Source organism: Caloenas nicobarica, chromosome 5 (genome assembly GCF_036013445.1).
Source record: "Caloenas nicobarica isolate bCalNic1 chromosome 5, bCalNic1.hap1, whole genome shotgun sequence".
Taxonomy (NCBI): domain Eukaryota; kingdom Metazoa; phylum Chordata; class Aves; order Columbiformes; family Columbidae; genus Caloenas; species Caloenas nicobarica.
The window spans coordinates 35,390,614-35,409,958 of record NC_088249.1 but is presented as its reverse complement, the minus strand read 5'-3'; the positions used below and the strand labels follow the sequence as shown (position 1 = coordinate 35,409,958).

General features: G+C 39.1%; 2 protein-coding genes across 4 annotated transcripts in view; one reads left to right on the top strand and one right to left on the bottom strand.

Moving 5' to 3' along the window:
- Positions 1–27: 27 nt before the first annotated feature.
- ATP6V1D (ATPase H+ transporting V1 subunit D) lies at positions 28–10,420 on the top strand. The gene is made up of 9 exons (XM_065635942.1): positions 28–224; positions 2,910–3,027; positions 4,191–4,270; positions 5,650–5,717; positions 6,387–6,431; positions 6,889–6,992; positions 7,420–7,486; positions 8,962–9,040; positions 9,671–10,420. The coding sequence occupies exons 1-9, from the start codon at positions 184–186 to the stop codon at positions 9,810–9,812; spliced, it is 744 nt and encodes a 247-aa protein (XP_065492014.1). The 5' UTR covers positions 28–183; the 3' UTR covers positions 9,813–10,420.
- An 839-nt stretch (positions 10,421–11,259) lies between these two features.
- Positions 11,260–19,345, bottom strand: part of PALS1 (protein associated with LIN7 1, MAGUK p55 family member) — a 58,906-nt gene continuing 50,820 nt past the window's right edge. For all 3 annotated transcript variants that reach the window (XM_065636608.1, XM_065636607.1, XM_065636609.1), the window contains 4 exons: positions 18,459–18,626; positions 17,500–17,702; positions 16,005–16,115; positions 11,260–14,328 (listed from right to left, as the gene is read on the bottom strand). In XM_065636608.1, coding sequence (XP_065492680.1) covers positions 14,152–14,328; positions 16,005–16,115; positions 17,500–17,702; positions 18,459–18,626 — 659 coding nt within the window. In that variant the 3' untranslated portion in view covers positions 11,260–14,151. The remainder of the gene's footprint in view (positions 14,329–16,004; positions 16,116–17,499; positions 17,703–18,458; positions 18,627–19,345) is intronic.

Genomic DNA, 19,345 nt, shown 5'->3' with positions numbered 1-19,345 from the left:
TCTTCCTTCCCGTCCCCGGGGGACTCGAGGGAGGGAAGCGGCGCCGGCATCCGGGTGCTCCTGCGCCAGGGCGCCGCCCCGCGCGTGGGCGGGCGCAGCGGGGCCGGGTCAGCTGACGGCGGCGACAGCGGCGACAGCGGTGACAGCCGGAGCGGGCCCCGCCGCCCCGTCCCCGCCGCCACCATGTCGGGCAAGGACCGCATCGAGATCTTCCCCTCGCGGATGTGAGTGTCCGGGCTCTGGGTGGGGGGGCGCTGCGGACCGGCCGCCTCCCCCGCCCCCCGCGCCGGCTGAGGGGCGAGCGGCTCCTGGGCCGGCCCCGGCGGGTGAGCGGCCCCGGTGCGGCGGCCGGGCCTGGCCGGGGCCCCGAGCGCGGCCGCGGGGCCGGGTGAGCGCCGGGACTCGGGGCCGTGCCCGGGGAGGCCGCCGCGGGCGGAGCTCCGCGCTGCCGTTGGCGCCGCGGCCCGGCGCGGGCAGGCGGCGTGTCGGCCGCTGCCCCCGGCGCCCCGGCGCTCGGCTGAGCCGCTGACGGCCGCGGTTGCATCTTCTCTGCGGCTTCTCTTTCCAGGCTCAGAATCAGCTCTGTTGGGCGTCGGAGCGCCGTGGCAGGGCTCCGCACCGGGACACCAGCAGCTTCCCGTGTGGGGGGGGACGTATTTACCATCATGCAATTACGCAAACCTTTATTTTGAAAAGAGCAACTTGTAGAACATATGCGTAAGAAAAAATGCACAAATCGAACCACAGATTCCCTTCACTTTTTAATAGATGATACCGCTGTACAAGATGTTGGCCTTGAAGTGTTAAAAAAGTAGGAAGTAAAATGAGTAAAGTGCAGTGGACAGTAAAGTAATTTTCCAGGTCCTGACAGCAAACTATTTGTCATGAAATCACGTGTCTCCTGACAAGGCTTAGAAAGCTGCCAACATTGGAATGAACACAAGCAGCTGAAACTGATCTGCTAATAAAATTACTGTTTTAATAATGCTGTCTGGTTTCTCTTCAGAACCCTCCAGGACAGAAAGACTTGGCCTTAAGTGGCTGTTTCAAACCTTCTTGCATAAAATTAGTTTGATGCCTGCATGTAGTCTTTATAAAAAGGTGCTTGCAGGACGGAAAACCTCAGATGTAAAATAATAATTATTCCCCTATGTATGATCTCAGGACACATGAAATAACAGTTTATATGGAAAGATTAATACGTTACATGGTAAAGGTTCTGTTTTGAAACTTAGTTCAGAAAGAAATTATTGCATATATTAAGTCACTGGTCTCACTTCTGCTCTTTGATAGTGGTCTTTTCATTCAGGTTGCAAGTCCAAGAAGGAGGCACTTTGATCACTTGTAAAAGCAATCTCTTTTTGTGGGCTGATACATCATTGTGGCAAGAAGGCGATGATGTACAAAGGTTTAATATTTACAAGCCCTGTTTCAATTGAGGTGATAGAACAATAATGTGGTTGATGTTTTGATAGGAATCTAAGTTAGGATGATAAAATAAAGATGGCCTGCCTCTGCAACAATTATTTTTGTTAACTAGCAGAACAGAACTTCACAAGTGGTTGTGTGTTTGTTTGTTTGTTTCCCGAATTTTTATGAAGTGGCTTGCTGGTGTGAGCCTCTTCTGTGCTGGATATGATCAATTACAGAAGCTGCTCAGTCTCCTTGACAGTAAACAAGACTTTGTTTAATGCACTCTCAGAGCTTGTGAAATCTTGCTTGAACTAGAAAGTGACCCAGTCTCTTGCAGGTGGTGAACAGAGCAAGCCAGTTAGTTCAAGGTCGTGACAGAGACCAGCTTTTTGTGAAAGTAAAGCTGCCTTTTTACTCATTGATTTTTTTTTTTTTAATCATAAACATTCAGAATGCATTTGTGCTTTTCAGTTATAAGTATTGGGTTGATATTAACAGAGCTATTCTCATCACATGCCAGTAGTTGTGGAAAGTAATAGATTCCACTGTGTAGGTAGAATCTTAATTACACTTACTTTTTGTAGGGTCAGAGAGGAAGAGCATAAGGCTTCTTTTCACACAGAGCTCACTGAACTATTGTGCTTTGTGTGTAGCAGGACACAGAGTGGTAGCTTAAGTTAGCACAGCTTCTGATTTTTGTACTATAGCTCCTGCTATTCTCATTAACTTAAATAAAAAAGATTCTTCAAATTAAAATATACTGCGCAGCAGAAAGAGAAGCAAGGTTTGAATCCTTCTTCAGTTCCTAATTCCATACGAGAAACCTGTACGTGTGCTACTGGACATAAAGGTTATACAATGCTACAGCAAGCATACTAATATCCTTTTAAACTGATGCTACTTCTGATTGTCTTAAATAGCTTGTAAATCAGCATGTGAAAATATGGCACCACTGTACTTTCTGACTTTCTTTGAACCAGAATGTACGACTGCTGTATCTTGTTGCTCCGTAAAATGAGAACACAGCATCAACAGTTATGATCCCATGAAAAATTTGCTGTGTTGTCTGATTTAGAGAAGATGACATAGCAGTAAAAGAGCTTAAAAGCAATACCAGTGTCACACTAACCATGGGCTTTTGGGGTAGTTTGTTTTCTGGTGCATTTCTGGTACTTGTAAGTCATCCGGAAAAATGAAAACTCTTATTTCCTATTATGGAAGTGCTGAAAAATGACATGTCAATTTTCTGTGATCTTTGACTTCGCACATAATAACCTTGTAATTCTCATTGATGATGGAGATAAATATAGTAAATTCCCTTGATTTTGAACAGGAATATAAAATTCTATCCTGAAGTGGCCATCCTGTTTTAGTTCATTGATGTTTCTTGGTTGCTTCACATTTCAGTCATGTTCATGTCAGAAAACGTTGCATAAGATTTTTCGTAATCCCTTCAGATGATCCAGGACATTTTTGTTTATTCCTGTGTTTAACAGGGCCCAGACCATTATGAAGGCTCGTTTGAAAGGTGCCCAAACAGGTCGTAACCTCTTGAAGAAAAAATCTGATGCTTTGACACTTCGATTCAGGCAGATCCTTAAGAAAATTATTGAGGTAGGTAAATTAGAATTTTCCTGTTTGGCTCACTTTTGAAATCTGTCTGTTCTGTGTGTATTCCCATTCTGCTGAATTCATTAGGTAGGCTGGAATGTAGGACAACTTTGTGGATAACCTGTTTTTTGTAAGTGAGGCTACTGAGGACAGATGAGCAGAACTATGTTTTGCTGGCTGCAATGATATAGAAATTTTGTAAGAGTTAGAATTCTTCACCTCTTTCCAACCAGTCTTAGACCCTGCTTTCTTTTGTGTCCCAAATTCCATGTCATCTCTTCTACATTACAGGGAATTTGCTCTGATGCTGCCAAATACGTTAGAAGTGGATTTAAAGTGTTCTGTAGCGCCGTTTTTCTTGCTTTATCTGGTTTGAGAGGTTGCTGCAGATTTATCATATTCCCTGCATGACTAGGTACACCAGGAAGCAGAAGTATTGTCCAGATGGAACTTGTTCCTTTATGAAGAAACACCGAGTTCTTCTTCTTCATTTGCAACATGAATGACAAATCTAAGATACTTAGTAAAGCATAATGTGGCTCGTTCTGTTCTATAACACTAGATGGGTTTTAGTTGTCCTGTTTTGGCTGCAACTGCTACCATATCAACAGTTAGCAGTAGTGCTTTGTTGCCGTGCTGTAGACAAGCTCTTGGCACGCTCTATCTTGTTTCCTACAGACTGTTTAATACACAAAGGCTCTTGCTTCTCAATAGCATGTTTTTAGCTGTAAGGGCTTCAAAAGTGTAAAAATTGGGAAAAAATGGAGTAGGAGGGGAGTGCAGCTTCACAAAGCCGCATACATCTGTATGTTGCAAACCAGCTTTGGCTGTCTCATAGTATTCAGTACAATATGAAGTGTGTTTTCCTACTGAGCCATTTTATTATTTGACAACCCCTATATAGTAGAATTTTATGATTATTAAGACACACAAGTCTTTTGCTGTTTCTGTGAGTTCTACACTGGGTCAGTGAAACAGCTGAAATATTTCTTTTTTTGCCAGTCAACTGGGAATTAGAATTTGCAGTTTGAGAGTAAGCTACACATACAGGACTTTGACTCCCTTAAATTTCTCATTGTTCTCTTTATGCTGTCAGTTATTTATCCTAGAAAAGGAGTAATGATGTGCCTTGTATTTGCTGCAGCTTTTTTTTTTGTTTTTAACAGACTAAGATGCTGATGGGTGAAGTGATGAGAGAAGCTGCTTTTTCACTTGCTGAGGCAAAGTTTACAGCAGGAGATTTCAGGTGAGGATTACTGATCTTGTGGATGTCCTACCCAGGGGAAGGAGTGATCAACAAATTGTTGATTTCTCTTTTGGAAAAAAAAAAAAAAGTAAAATTCTTAAATGCACTTAATAAATAAATACATTTAAAAAAATACAATGGACAAGGTAGGGGAGGATGAACTGAATTCCATTAGCTAAAGGCGGGAGACATCACTGCAGGAGAGAGACAATTTGCAGGATGAAAATGCGTACCACCGGAAGCTAAACAAAGTGGAAAGATTAACAGAATTTACAAATAAATCCTTGATTTGAGAAGGTGTTGCTTTTTGCAGCTTGGAATCTAAAATGTAGGGAAACAAGAATTTTTAGCAGAGTATAGGACTTTTAATTATTTTTATATTTTTGGTCAATTTGAGGGCCAGATGTAATGTGTGTTATTTTCTCCCAGTAAGTCATACAGAAATTTTATTAATTGTTCTAACCTCCTATCTCATTGACCTCTTGTCTCATTAGGGCTAGTGAGGGCTGTATGTGAGAGGGGAAAAAAATCTTTTTCCTCCAGTAGGATATTTTTAAACTGTATTTGAATAAATTATAGCTCTAACTAGTGTGTTTGTGTAATTCATTCAAGTGTGCACAGACCTTGTGGAATAAAGTTGGAGAAGGGTTAATGGTTCAGCTGATGGTACTACCAATTACTGGGGAAGAACTAAGTGATCAGACACACTAGTAACCTGTGTGCTGCTGGGGAAAAGTCTTTTTGCCCTTTCCTTTGGGTAGGGTGCTGTTTCCTGTCCTAACCAGTCACAATGTTTAGCTATAAACAATAGTCAGAGTCCACCCTGTAAACAAACTGTACATCCACAGAAGAGCTGGCTACAGTGACCTGTTCTTGGAAGACCTTAAGACACTGTAGAATTCTTCAAGATCAATTGTTGTACAAGCCTAAGTTTATTAATGTTACAGTTAGTAGGTAAACAAACTCAGAAGTGTTCCGAAAGAACAAATACATACAAGCTCAAATGTACAAAATGTTGTGGTCTTGGTCTGCATTAAAGCCTTGAAATTCCTTCACTTTTATTGGGAAAAAAGTCTTACAGGTTGGTTAGATAACTGACTAGTTTTTGGCTACGCTTTGTATACTTGGTCTAAGACGTTTCTAGAATTGCATTTCACGGACTCTGCGTCTTTTACATTTCCAAACATTGCTAGAAACCGATTTCTTTCAAAGCTGCTGTGTTAGCTTCAAAGTCTGTGCAATGAATTGCATAGAGAACTGAGCTGAAGAAAATTTCCAAATTTTTACAGCTACTTGATAACTACTTCCTCTTGTATGTATGATGACTTAATGAACCACTTCAGCTTTCCTGATTAAGATGTATGTTTTCTTCCTTACAGTACCACTGTGATCCAAAACGTGAACAAAGCTCAAGTCAAGGTCAGAGCTAAAAAAGACAATGTAGCAGGTGACTCTTCTCCAGACTGAGTATTTCAACTCTTAAGGGAATTCTGGGAGGAGACTCTGAAATATGTAGGAATGTATCCAAACACCGTCTCTTTTATTTCTCTTATTCATCTAACAGCAGGAACACATGTAATTTGCGGTTTTTTCACATGCAGCATGAAGTTTTTATATTTAGTTATTTACCTCTCAAAATTAGATGACTGCGTAAACTGCAGTCCAATTACTAGATCTTCAGGCAAAGCATAACTTCCATAGAGCTTTACTGAAAAATAGATTAGGCAATTAAGTATTGAAAATTAAATAAGTTTCATGAAATTAAATATCAGTACTTCTCTATGAAGAAAACAAGAAAGATACATCGGGATTGAATGCTTAAAATATTCCTTAAGCACATGGAATATATTACTAAACAGAAACACAATAAAACTGGAAATGGAATAAACCAGAATACTTCCCTGAATTTTTCATGTGTCTAGATCTCTGTGATCTCAATACAATTCTCAGGTTCCATATTAAGATGTCATGACTTAATTGTTCCAAGCTATGTAGGGAGACTTTGGAAACAAAGCTTCTGAGCTTACATAACTTATTAGAAGCAAATGGGGTAAAAGTGAGTTGTACTTAATAAATCTGTAACTCTTTATGTCTCTTCTACACATTCTTTTGTCAGGTGTAACCTTGCCAGTTTTTGAGCATTACCAGGAAGGAGGAGATAGTAAGTACAAAACAAGTATTTTGTATCTTACATGTATTTATGGCTGTTCTATGCTAATACAAAAATGTTTGTCATGTCTTGCTGATAAGTCAGTTTATATCATAGGTGTAGGTGTACTTACTTCCTCTATGATCTTTGCTCTGTTCGTGTGATACAGAGAGATTATCAGGGACAACAGTGGATTTTAATTTCCTAAATCAGTGAGCTTTTCAGATGAGGAGAAGGCTTGTCTTGAATTACCAGATTTTGAGACTGGTAGGTCTTACTGTGGACATGCACAACAATGATCTGTAGTAACATAAAACACTATAAAGACAACTTGTTAATGGGCAAAGGCTTTAGCCTGTCACTTGCTGAGCTGTTATCTCTCTAGTTTGTAAAGTACTAATTTTTATCTAGTAAGAAAACACCATAGTAGTAATAGCAACAAATATTATTTGATGCTTTTTTTTTTCAGGCTATGAGCTGACTGGCTTGGCCAGAGGTGGAGAACAGCTGGCTAAACTGAAGAGGAACTATGCCAAAGCTGTGGAGCTGCTTGTGGAACTGGCCTCTTTACAGGTTGGTGGGAGGAAAAGAAGGGAACTGTTGGTTTCTCACTGTTCTGAAATGGAAGTAACGTAGTCTCAGTGATTGCAGCTTAATGCTTTGAGCTGTACTACATTCCTTTGGTCCTAGTGCCATATAAACTTGCAAATCTTTTCCAGCCATAAAGCAGAGTTACATTACTTCTTTAAAGAAGTCCTTATTCCTTAATGCTAAGAAGGAGCTTTCTTTGGAGAGTTGGTATTTGCAGTGCTAATATGCAGCATTGAGCATGCTACTGACATTAGTAGGAAAAATTCTGCTTTTATCAAGAATGTAATCTGTAAAGCAACATTACAGATTTGGCTTTGGCTTTCAAGTGCTATTTGGTGTTGCATATAGACTTGCTGGTAATGCCGAATTTGTCATGTTATGTATTAATTATTTAATCCCATTCCATCAGACATCCTTCGTTACTTTGGATGAAGCCATTAAAATAACAAACAGACGTGTGAATGCAATCGAACATGGTGAGTATTTTACCATTTGAGATGTATAATATTTTCCTATTTCCATGCAAGATGAAGAGCAGGGTCATGGAAGCCACTCCTCTTTTGACTGCTTTCTTGTTAGCAGGATTTCTAAGCACTTCAAGAACTCTTCAGAAAGCATTACAATGAAGCATATTGCAAGTAAGAACAAAAATTAAAAGCCCAGTGGAACAGACTGCAGTACAGAGAGATAAATGAATAGGCAAACATGAGAAAGTAATCAGGAAGTTGTATTGAGAACCTATAGGACAAAGACTTCACAAACACATTCTGGAGTCTCTGCTAGTGGCTTCGGCTTATTTGGTCAAGTCTCTTGACTAGAAACAGAAGACAGGATGTTTCTGTGTGTTAAGATGTTCTAATAGCTTGCATAATAGCTTTTAAAACTGTAATAGTGGCATGAAGTGGCGAGCTGGTGACTTTTTTTGTTGGTTTTGGATGAGATCACAGAGTAGGCATCCAAAAAGAAATCTTGGTAACCCATTCAGGTTTGTGTTACAGGAAACAGAAGAGTCCTATGTCAATACTCTGGTATTTTTCTTTCATCTGAATTCTTTATCCTTCATGTTCTTGTTTGTAGATTTGTTTCTTGCAATTTCTTCAGTACTACTTATGCACAATATTGCTGTGATTCCTTTTGCTGCAGTGTCCGGAGTGCTTTGATGATTTCAGGTTCCTTTCCGAGCTGTTGATAGCTTAGATATAATAGTCTTCACGTGTGTGCAATGACTTAATTCAGTACATGATTCTAAACTCTCCTTTTCAGTACTGTTTTTCATAGACTTGTTTGTTTGCATGTGCAGGCCTTATCTGCAGCTTATCATTCTGCAAATTTTACTGTAGAAAAGGTTTCCTCTGCAGCCTTCCAAATAGCTTTGGTAGTGCTGATAACAGATTTCTTCTTTCAAAAAGTGATTCTGACACATAGCTTGCCCAGTCGGATGTTAAAGCTTTGTTTAACGTCTTATCTCTTCCTTTGTGATGATGTTATATTTACACATTTGTTTTTATGATGATTTTTTCAAACCGAGATAATAATTCTGTGAATAAAAGTGCTGTATTGAACGGAAGTTTCTGAAAGAAGGTGATGGAAGAACAGAGTTCTAATTTCAAATCTCGCCCACCCCTTGCAGGAGTTTCTTTAACCACTTCCATGGGGAAATAAGGACCTTCCAAACAATCTGGGATCAGTGCTTACTGATTCCATTGCATCTTTCAAAAGAACGTGCTGTGGGAGATTCTGTGATGTGCAGAGTCCCAGTTTAGTTCTGGACTTACTGAAGAATTTTGGGTACTTGTCCAAAATGAAATAGTGTGATCTTCCGTGAAAGACACGTAAATTTTCCATAGCCAAAGCATTATTTATTTTAAACAACCATCTGTGCACTGCACTAGGTAACTTCATGGCTAAAGTAACAGCAGTCCAACTCCTTCCTTATTTATATTTCTTTTAGTGATAATTCCCAGGATCGAGCGTACTCTTTCTTATATCATCACAGAACTGGATGAACGAGAACGAGAGGAATTCTACAGGTAAATATCTAAAACACGACCAGACTCTCAAATAGACCATTCCTGAGAAGGGACTTTTAGAAGAACTATTCATCAGATCTGGTAACACTGTTAAACAAGACCTGGTTCTTACCGCACATCGAGTTTTCAGAGCTGGGCACTTGGAGATCTGCAATTACTTGTCTGAAAGTTACAGATTAATCCCTACCACTGGGTTGTATACAGCTGTCGCTATCATTCCTCCAGAGGGAATGATGTGCTGCAGTACACTGAGGCTGAGCTGTTCTGCTTTAAGGACACCTCTGCCGTAGAGGTCAGTGTTCTAGGCTACCTGAAACAAAAATGTCAAGCTTGAAATTAATGCAAGGAGAATTAACTTCGCTAAAGACAAGCAGAATAGTATAAGGCAGTGTTTAAGGTCAAGACTGTAATTTGTAGTTTGCATGAAGAAATGAGCTAATCTGCAGAGATGAAGTTTTTCAACGGCACCAGTTAGTGATAGAAGCCTTTTCCCATTTGTTGCAGGATTTTTGTTTCCTGGGGAGCTTCTCCAGCCAGCTTTATCATATCCAAGCGGCATGGCATCTTTGCTGCTAACCTGTTTTATGAAAACATATTTGTTTCACAGATAAACCACATTTCTCTTCACAGGCTAAAGAAGATCCAGGAAAAGAAAAAAGTATTGAAAGAAAAATCTGAGAAAGAACGGGAGCTGCGGAGGGCTGCGGGTGGGGAACATGAACCAGCCAATCTCTTAGCAGAAGAGAAGGATGAAGACCTTCTTTTTGAGTAACCCAGCGGAGTTGTTGTATATGGAGCAGGGGACCCAGAATACAGAATGTCCGGTTGCAATATAATTCAGGACATGCTGCCTCAATGATACTTACGTGGCTTCTCAGTGGATTGTGGATTTCTCCTGGAAGATTAGAAATCTGGGAACTTGACTGCAGCATAGGAGGAAAAGGAGAGATGAGTCAGGTGCTTTACTGTCAGGAAAGCCTTCTATTGCATGTTCATGTTTATTCACTTAGTACGAATGACTGTCTGTAGCTGTGTTTTTGCAAGGTGGATCTGGATTTGTCCCATCAGATTGATCTTTAATTGCTCCCCTTCCTGGTACAAACAGAGGAAAACATTTATTAGGGAGGGAGATGCGTGTAATATTCTTTACTGCTGAACTGTTCATGTTCAGGTTGCTTAAAGCGGGTATTGGCACAGCTGAAGTCAAATGTCTGTAAAGGCAACTCTAGTTTTCTAACCTGTTAATGAAATCCACAGTCTTCTGTGATTTTTGTTGCACCATTGTTACATTGGCCTAAAACATCTATGGTTTTAATTAAGAGGTTCTGCCAACTTGTGTACTGTCTGTGCTAGAAACAAATAAAAATATTAAATGTTAAATATCTGGGGTCTAGCTCAAGTTGCTAGATGGTGGTCTTAAAAGCTTGTCATGTTGATTCCAAAATAAAATCTTTGCTTCATCCCCTACTCCCAACTTAGAATCCACAATAGGCATCTCTTTACAGCCTGTGCCTGCATTCACTTCAGCTTTACTTCTTCAGACAGGTAACCACAGGGAAGTGTCTCGCTCTTGCCCTAAGCCGGAGAAGCTCTTCTCAATTATCCCAGCCACGTTGCTCCAAATCTTCACTGCAACCAGTAGGTTGGCAAGCAAAGCAGGGCTGAATGTACAGCAGTCCATCCTTGTGTGATTCTTCTTGTCCTAGGCTGATGAGGGGAGTCTAGGAGAGCGGCTGATGAGCAAGGCTGTCACTGAATGCTGCTCACTTTGTAGGGCTGGTTTCCTAAAGACATGGGTTTGCAATTGGCAAACTGAACACATCCCATAGCAGTAATACCAGTACATTGTCTCTGGTACTACTGGTCTCTTCAAGGTAAGCATCTTGTGTTAAACATGATCCAGCGCTTAACTGCAGATGCAAAGCACAAGGAAATTTCTGTTAACATCTTAGAAAAGTAATTTTGTAATTGTATGGAGCACAAGGCCATTTTTCTCTTTTGAAGCTGAAGGCAGCACAGCTGAATATGTCATCCATACTCTGTAAGATACAGGGCCAGCCTGAAAGAGAGAAACTAGATCTGAGGACATGTTACCTCTCTCACTGGGTGCATGGAGTCAGAAGGAACACACAACATCCTCCAGGGCACTGATGGGTCACAGCACCTGTCACACATTCTGCAAAATGGCAGAAAGAAGACTCCCAAAATCTACTACAAGAAAAATTGTACAGTGATTTATTTTAAATCTAGAAATATTTTACATTTTTACATTAGTGTGCAGTTCATGGTGTCTCAAAATACAGAGTGCAGATACATGTATAAAAGTTACAATGTGGGGCTAACCACAGGTCTCGGTAAAGTTACCTTAATCATTTAAGGCATTAAACCCCCCATCTTATATTTTAAAAAGTCACATATAATTACATTCAAAAATTCTTTTATGCAATTCAGCTAAAATTTATAAATCTGGACTGGTAAAAATGCAGATACCCTCATTTCGGTCTGACACAGCTCACTACAAAGCCTGTGGTAAGGTTGACGAGTTTCACCAGTGAAGTCTGCATAGTCTCTTACTCTCAAGGGAATTAACACACATTCTTCATTAAAGAAGGCAGAATAATTTCTTATATAAGGTAGTTCCAGGTCCGACCTGGCAGCAGATGGACAGCCAGGCACGTTTCTCAGTGCTGTTCAAGCCTTTCCTTTCAGCAGGAGACAAAGCTAACACTGGTTATCAATGTCGTAGCACCTCTCTGTGTGGATGTGAGCGAGTACTGTGTGCCTTGGGAATTAAGAGAGTAGAGCTGAACTTCAAGCAACATTCTTTAAGTCTACATTCAAAAGCTGATTTGGATAAAACCAGCTTCTGTACACCATTTCAGAAAAAACTGGGGAGACAAACATTAGTCAAATACATGAATGGCATGATTTACTGTGACTGCCACTGCTTATGAACACAATACCTAAGGGGGTCCAGCAACCATCTTGAGCTGATTGTGACTGCAAGAATTTGGACAGTACTTTCTACCTTCTTGTCCAACTATGAAACAGTCAATACTAAAAACCCTAACACATCTACAGTCATCTTAAAGTCTGGTAGAATCCATACAATATTTTGTCCTCTATGAAACACTGACTATCCAATATACCTGAACATTGTAGTTGCCATAAACTAAGGATTAAATTGAGAACATGCCTGCAATGTGAGGCAAAAAGCCATTATTTTGAATATCCAGCCCCCAGGCCAACAGCTAGTACATTATTTCTAACACTGAAATGAACTACAGATATTAAAGTTTCCAACCCATTTTCTTTTTGAAGGGTCATTACTTATCCCCACTAATTGCTTTTCAGCCCTAAATACTAATTAAACCAGCAAATAATTTTGTTTTCTAACAAGACAAGAATGCTCTCTATACTTCCATTTTTCAATACAAAAATGTGCTGAATGTTAGTTCAGTAACTAGGGAAGTCACCTGACAATTCCTTTGTATCTGCTGTATACTTTGAGCTCTCTATTTAACTATGGGTGTGAATTTGTTCCATTAACATTTGAGGAAAGAATATATGCAAGACAAAATGCAGAAAATAACTACTTTTTCTTCCTTCAACATTAGACAGGACTGAACTACACATTGACATAACTCCAGTGTTTTACCTGTAGGAACGGAGAAACGCTATGGCTAAAACTAAGAGAGATTCACAGTCAAGGTTCTTTGCGCTACCCAAAACCAAACCCGCCAAGGCACTACTGTTCAGTTAGCTCCAGCGGCAGACCAGCCCTACTGCAGGTGCACAGCCTCAGTAGTTAAACCTTCACAGCTCGGAATCGTTTGAGGATGCAAAGATGTTCCCATCTGCTTTTCAGAACACACCAGGATGGACAGACCTTGCCTTTTGTTCACGTGTTTCAAGTTTTTTGTTTAGCGATTACAAATATTCCCCTTTCTTGTGACTTCTCAGTCAGTTACCAGTGTTTTACACATATTTTCACCGCAGTACTGAGCAAATGCAGGACAATATGTTTACTAGTGACTTAGAATATTTATAAAATAGTAGCTACATTCAGCTATTTTAATTCCAGTTAGTTATCCATTAGACATTATCCATTAGACCAACAGCCAGAGGATTAACCATTTGCAGAGATAAAAAAACCCCCACTATCTTCCAATGTTCAGCACAGTCTATTTTAGTCAGTATTTTGTTATAAAACATGAGAACTTAGGTTGACTTTTAAGCAGGATGTCTTATAACTATACATTTTTCCCAAAAATATAACCTCAGCCTTTCTAAAGATCTCTACAGATCTGTGGAAAACAGTGGCTCCAATCAGTCAATATGTTTCTTTAAAAAATCCATAAAAATATCACATCTAAAAGATCAATATAATATTCATATTTGATTTGACCTAAAATTAATGTGCAGTCAAATACGATTTTAAAAGTCTGACTAAAAAGACACAAGGATTGAAATATTTACATTATACACATTTTCCAATTACAGTGCTATTAGAAAGTGGAATGTTTGAGAATTGAAGTATTAACTCAAGCCTCACAGGGCAGCTCCAGACCAGAGTGGCACCTTTATTCTGTGTATTTTTTGAACAGGAGAGATTTCTCATTAAGATTTTTCATGTGTAAATTATTTCTCTGCCCAGTGATCTGTAGAATTATGCTCCTGAACTACCATCATGTCCCACAAAGTCATTAAGTTAAGTGTTAAATAACATTTATATTTATAACTATGTGACAGCATGGACTGTATATACACACACATATACTTAAAATCTTTGATTTCATAAGGGTGATTCTAGGTAAAAGGTGGATTTATGTATAAAAGTAGTTGCTAGAAAAATCTATCTAAAGCTCTAGAATTTAGTACTGACAAGGTCTCCACTTCTAGACCATAGAGAAAGGAAACTTGGACAATCTTTAGATCAGTTAAGTGGGCTCACAAGCTGATTAGCGCCATTTTTAAATAATATGCAGTTTCACTGGCAAAGGATGGAGCCGCTGAGGTCTAGAGCTCACACGCATTTCTACTAGACCTACACACCATCTCCTTGGACAGATTACTAGATCGAAGTCTGCTCGTCCCTCGGAATTGCGCTCTCATCGTAGCCAGGTAGACGGCACCCACTGGGGTTCTGTGTCGAGTTTGTTTATTAACCGAAGTAACTCTTGATATGCCTTATCAAGATCAGAATTCACAATTGCTGTATCAAAGTAGTGGCCATTGTTCTGTTCCATCTCCCTTGTCTTCTCTATGATTTCTCTCAGCTCTTCTGGCTGCAATCAAAAATGGAGAGTTAGAGTATGTGTGTAAGCCTCTCCCCCACAACAACACAGTAGGGCAAGGTCACAACTCAGAAAAGTCTTATACACAAATTTTCATGACATTGCTATCAGCTATTGAAAAGTTTACAAGATTGAACCGTGATACATATTTGAAAGTTAAGGGCACTCAAGACAATCCTTTCTGACTGGCCATAAGTACCAAACAGTAAATAACTGTGCCAGACTCAAGTAAATGAAGAAGATCTAGCACTGCTCATTTTATGACATTCATTTTACTGAGGCTCTTAAATCACGTTTCTGAAAAGTAAGTTAGGTTGCTAAGCCTGTTATCCTTCTGAAAAAGAGTGAAGATGACAGATAGTGTGAAAGTGTGAACAGTGTATAACAAGACCACATTCCTCCGAAGATGTAGCACTACAAACACCAAAGAGCCAAAGGCAACAGCTATCAGTGAAATATTTTCACGAATAACAGCAATGAGAACCACAGTGAGAGCCATACATTGAAGTTGATTGAATCACCATAGCATCAGGTAAATGACATTTCAAAAAAATAGAAAGCATGATTTCGGAGCTGGAAGGGGGTATGTCAAAAGAAAGAACATTGCAGATGTAGATAAGGAGGCAAAGGGAGAAGTAGAAATGGTTTGTTTTATTTCAGATTTTTTTTTTTTAACGCTTGGATTCTAAAAGCATGTTTGATTTTGTCTTCTGCAGCATATTTTTGTATTATATAAAGGAATAGTCAGGTATAATTTTTGAGATAATTTTCTAAAGAGGATATTTTAAAAATGGACTTCAGGCCTTCAAGATTTGTTTTTTTATAGGCATTATATACACTTAAGAAAAAAATCAAAGCCACATATAGGCATACATGCAAGAAATAGCCTTTTCTTTATCGGGGAAGGGGTTTAACACAGTAGCGTTTACCCAGCTGACTCCAATTTTGGAGCTTTCTGACATCCTAGTTTAATCTACAGGTTTCAGTTTCATTCTGCAGAACTAACTTCTCATTTATAACTGAATGATCTGAACTCGCCAAGATCTTGACATAACTCTGGTTGAAACATGAAAAGTGATTCTACAGGATCAAGCATGAAAGTAAATTTAACTGAAGAGTTTTGGAATATGTTTTCAAATAAATGCTTTTCCAAGGTCAGATAAGTTCTCAAAAGAAAAACAACCATTTGCTCCGTGGAATTACCCTCAAGTTCACTTCAAGACTAAGTTGAGCTTTCTACAGTTTTGAAATAAAGAGTCATATTTTTGTACCCAAACGTGAGGACCCCAACTGAGACATGGTGTCCCAGGATTACTGAATTAGCAATGGTTCCCTCGCCTCGTACCTCTCCCCTTCAGTTAAACAAAAGCATCCTGAACCCTTCCCTTAGCTTGCTCTGCCTACAAACCTGGGGCACACACATCTCAACTACATCGCTTCCCATAGATCAGGGGTGTCAAACCAGTCCTACATTTATACAGTCCTGAAATTACACTTGGCCCTTTGAAGGCAACCACAAGGCTTATGTGGCCACCCCGCCATAGATTATTAACATCATTACCACCTCCCGCTTCCAAAGAAAGAGTATACAATTTTGTTTACCAAAAGCATTCCAGATCTGTAAATAAAAAGCAACATGGTTTCAGAAGAAGTGTTAGACACGTTACCTTTGGGTTTTTCCCTTCTTTGGCTAATAAAGCACGTAATCTCTCTTGTGAAGGTGGTGCAACAAATATAATATATGGCTTCAAGTCAGAATTACGTAGTGTCTTGAGTGACTGCAGAAATATGGTGTATTAAATATTTAACAGTTCCACCCACGAAAAGGGCATTTTATAATGTATTACTCACATGCTATAATTGACAATATACTCTTCAAACACAATGACAATTGTACAATACATTAACAGCAGTATAATTAACCATAACAATATCAACCTCACCACTTAAGAGTTCAGTCACCACTTCCTACAAAATGGATATTCCAATGCTTATTGGCTTCAAGGAACACAAGCATTTACTTTTGCTCAAGAATATTGTTCATAACCGAACTGAAGGAACATATCTTTTGGGATCCAAAAGCATAAAAAAAGAGTCACCTATACTGAAGTAAGCTTCCTTACAATGCTAAGGAATGGTATCAGTTTTACAGTTTACTTTAAATACTACAATTTAACCTTTTCTGTTTTGAAGATTAAAATGCAAGGTATCACTTGCACTACACTACTGTATGATTAGCTTTGTTTTTAGCAGGTTACATTAAGAGACAAGAAATAAAAAGGACCAAACTATAGTTTGGTTTTCCCAAAAGGTTCCTTCTATGTGTCTCGGGACAAACAACTTGTCTCTAACACATTTTTATAACCACAGAATTAGATCAATTTTCAAAGTGTGATGAATTTTCAACTTATTACATGCTTTGCGATACCCATGAGCTATTCTGGTAAAGTATTCCATGGTCTCAACTGGTGGCGGCTAATTATAGCTGCAATACTACCAGACTTTACTGATGTGTCTGAGTTTCAGGGCTTCTTTTCCAGCATCTGCAGCAGCAGTAGACTTCATCCATGTTGTATGCATTAGAAAATGAGCTGTGCTCCAGGATTCTGTCTCCTCCCACGTTTGACTAAATTTCCCAGGTGAGGTCTCTATGCATAATTTGTCTCTTCTTCCTCCATAATCAAAAGGTTATAGCTAAAGAGTGTTTCAATATTGTTGATGTGCTGTACTTCTACCCTGTCTGTTATGGAACTGCATATACATTCCCAAAATACACTTTCCAAGCACAATCACAAACAACTTCCTCTCCATCTTCAAAAACCTCAGTGCCCACAGAGTAATTGGAAGACTGAGAGATATGAATCTTATTTTAATTAATTTTTCAATTCAGATAGCTCTCATGAGCTTTAAATATCTGGAAACCTAGGCCCTTTTACCTTTAGCACAGATAAAGAAGATGTGTATATTTTCAGACAAAGAACAAAAAGGTTGTATTCGTAACACATTAAGTATAGTCAACTGAACACCACTGAAAGAAAACTTGGAGTAACAGAAAAATGGTCCCTGAAAACATACTCATTTTATAGAAAAACAAATACAGCTCCTTCGATCTTCACAGTAGCTTCTACAATTCAAACAAGACAGGCAAGAGCTTTGCCATACCTGGGTATGAAGATTTAAGAGGCATATCTTGCCAGAGTTGATCACTTGCCGCACGGAGTCTGTACTAGTACCATAGAGGTTCTTTTCAAACTCTCCATATTCAATGAACTTCCCTGCAGCTATGTCACTCTCAAATGCCTGTCGGGAAATGAAATGGTAATCCCTGCCAGCTACTTCAGTCTCTCGCCTGCTCCGAGTAGTATCTACAAACAAGAGCGACAAAAAAGAAACTGAGAGAGTGATACACCTGTAAAATTGAAGAGGAGAAATAAGTATTTATCTTAGAAGAGGTATTGCTAATGAAGCAAAAAAACCCCAAAGCATATGAAATATCCAAGAAATGCAAGTATTTTCTACAATAAATATTCCTGGATAGATTAAGTTGCAAAACGCTGAACCTACATTTAGAGGTCTTGTTCACATTATCTAGATGGGGAGAAAAAAAAAAAAAAAGGCAATAAGGAAAGGAATAGTTTTACTTGTGTGACTGCATTCTGGATGCAAAACCAGCTATTAGTCATTTACAAACAAGTTATATTGCTAAGCTGTTTGTAAACCTACTTTAGGGTGAACTAGCCATTAAAAATATAAAGTTAACTGAAATGTAAGTGGTTTGGCAAGGCACTAAAACCACCTAAGCTTAAATTTATACAGCATATGTAGGCTAAAAATTCTTTGACAAACATAGCAGTTTATTTTTCCAGCTTCTGTAACTCACTTGAATTTTATTCAAACTGAAACGTATGCATGTCTTATGATGCCTCTATAGCATTGTGTTGGGACACCGGATTTGCCTTGACTTACCAATGCTACTTTATGCTACTCAAGATTTAACTTTATTTGTCCTTTATTCAAGAGCTGACTATGACTCGCTCAAAACCCACAAGCTCCCAGTTACTACTTTCAACACAAGGGGATTTGTCTGAAGACAACATTTAGAATAAGCAGTGGTATCTTACGGGGAACTGCAGAGGCAAAACGATCCGCTTCGTTATTCATAAGTCTCTGCCGCAATTCATTTTGGCCGCAGTTCTGTGGGCCGATCAGAACAATAGGTCGTTTCCTATTTGCTGGTTGATGATACAGTGACATTTCCTCGTACGTCAAAATTTCCTCATTGTCATAATCTTGAGACAGAAACAATAAAAATAGTCATAATTTACTGCTGGTTGCATGTATTGCCTGCCATGCACTATCAAGTTTTAGGCAGTTCCTGACTCTGCCCAGCATCTAACTGTGAGTCACCAAAGCAATCCAACCCCAAAGATCATCACTTGCCCAGTAAGAAGAGGATTTTTTTTTTCTTTCCCCTTTCTGGAGAAAGAAATATGTTTCCACTTACTACTGATAAAAGTAGCATAAACTCAGGAAATAACTTTCTTGCCAAGGAACAAGTTTCTAGTACAAGACTAACATTATGCCCAACAAATTGTCATCCCAGTCCTAAAGTACTTTTGTCAGAGTATCATATAGATGGCCTACAAACTCTCTGTGGAGACATTTTCCATTTACTGAACTTAACTATGCAAAATGAGATAATATTACAAAACCATAATAAATTGGTTCATCATTGTAAGATTATGAGTGCTTCCATGCCTAAAAAGCTATCTGGTTTTTCACCCCTATTGTCTCATCTTTACTAAAGACACTAAGTGACCCTACAAATCCTGCCACCTTTTTTACATCTTTCACTAATGCTATATTACAAACCATACTACTGCTCCCACACAGAACATCATCACACAGTATTTCTAACATCACATCCTGAATTTTGGCATTATTTTCACAAGACTCTTGTAGGATTTTTCATAGTTGCTTATAAGTGCACACACTACAAAAGATGTTG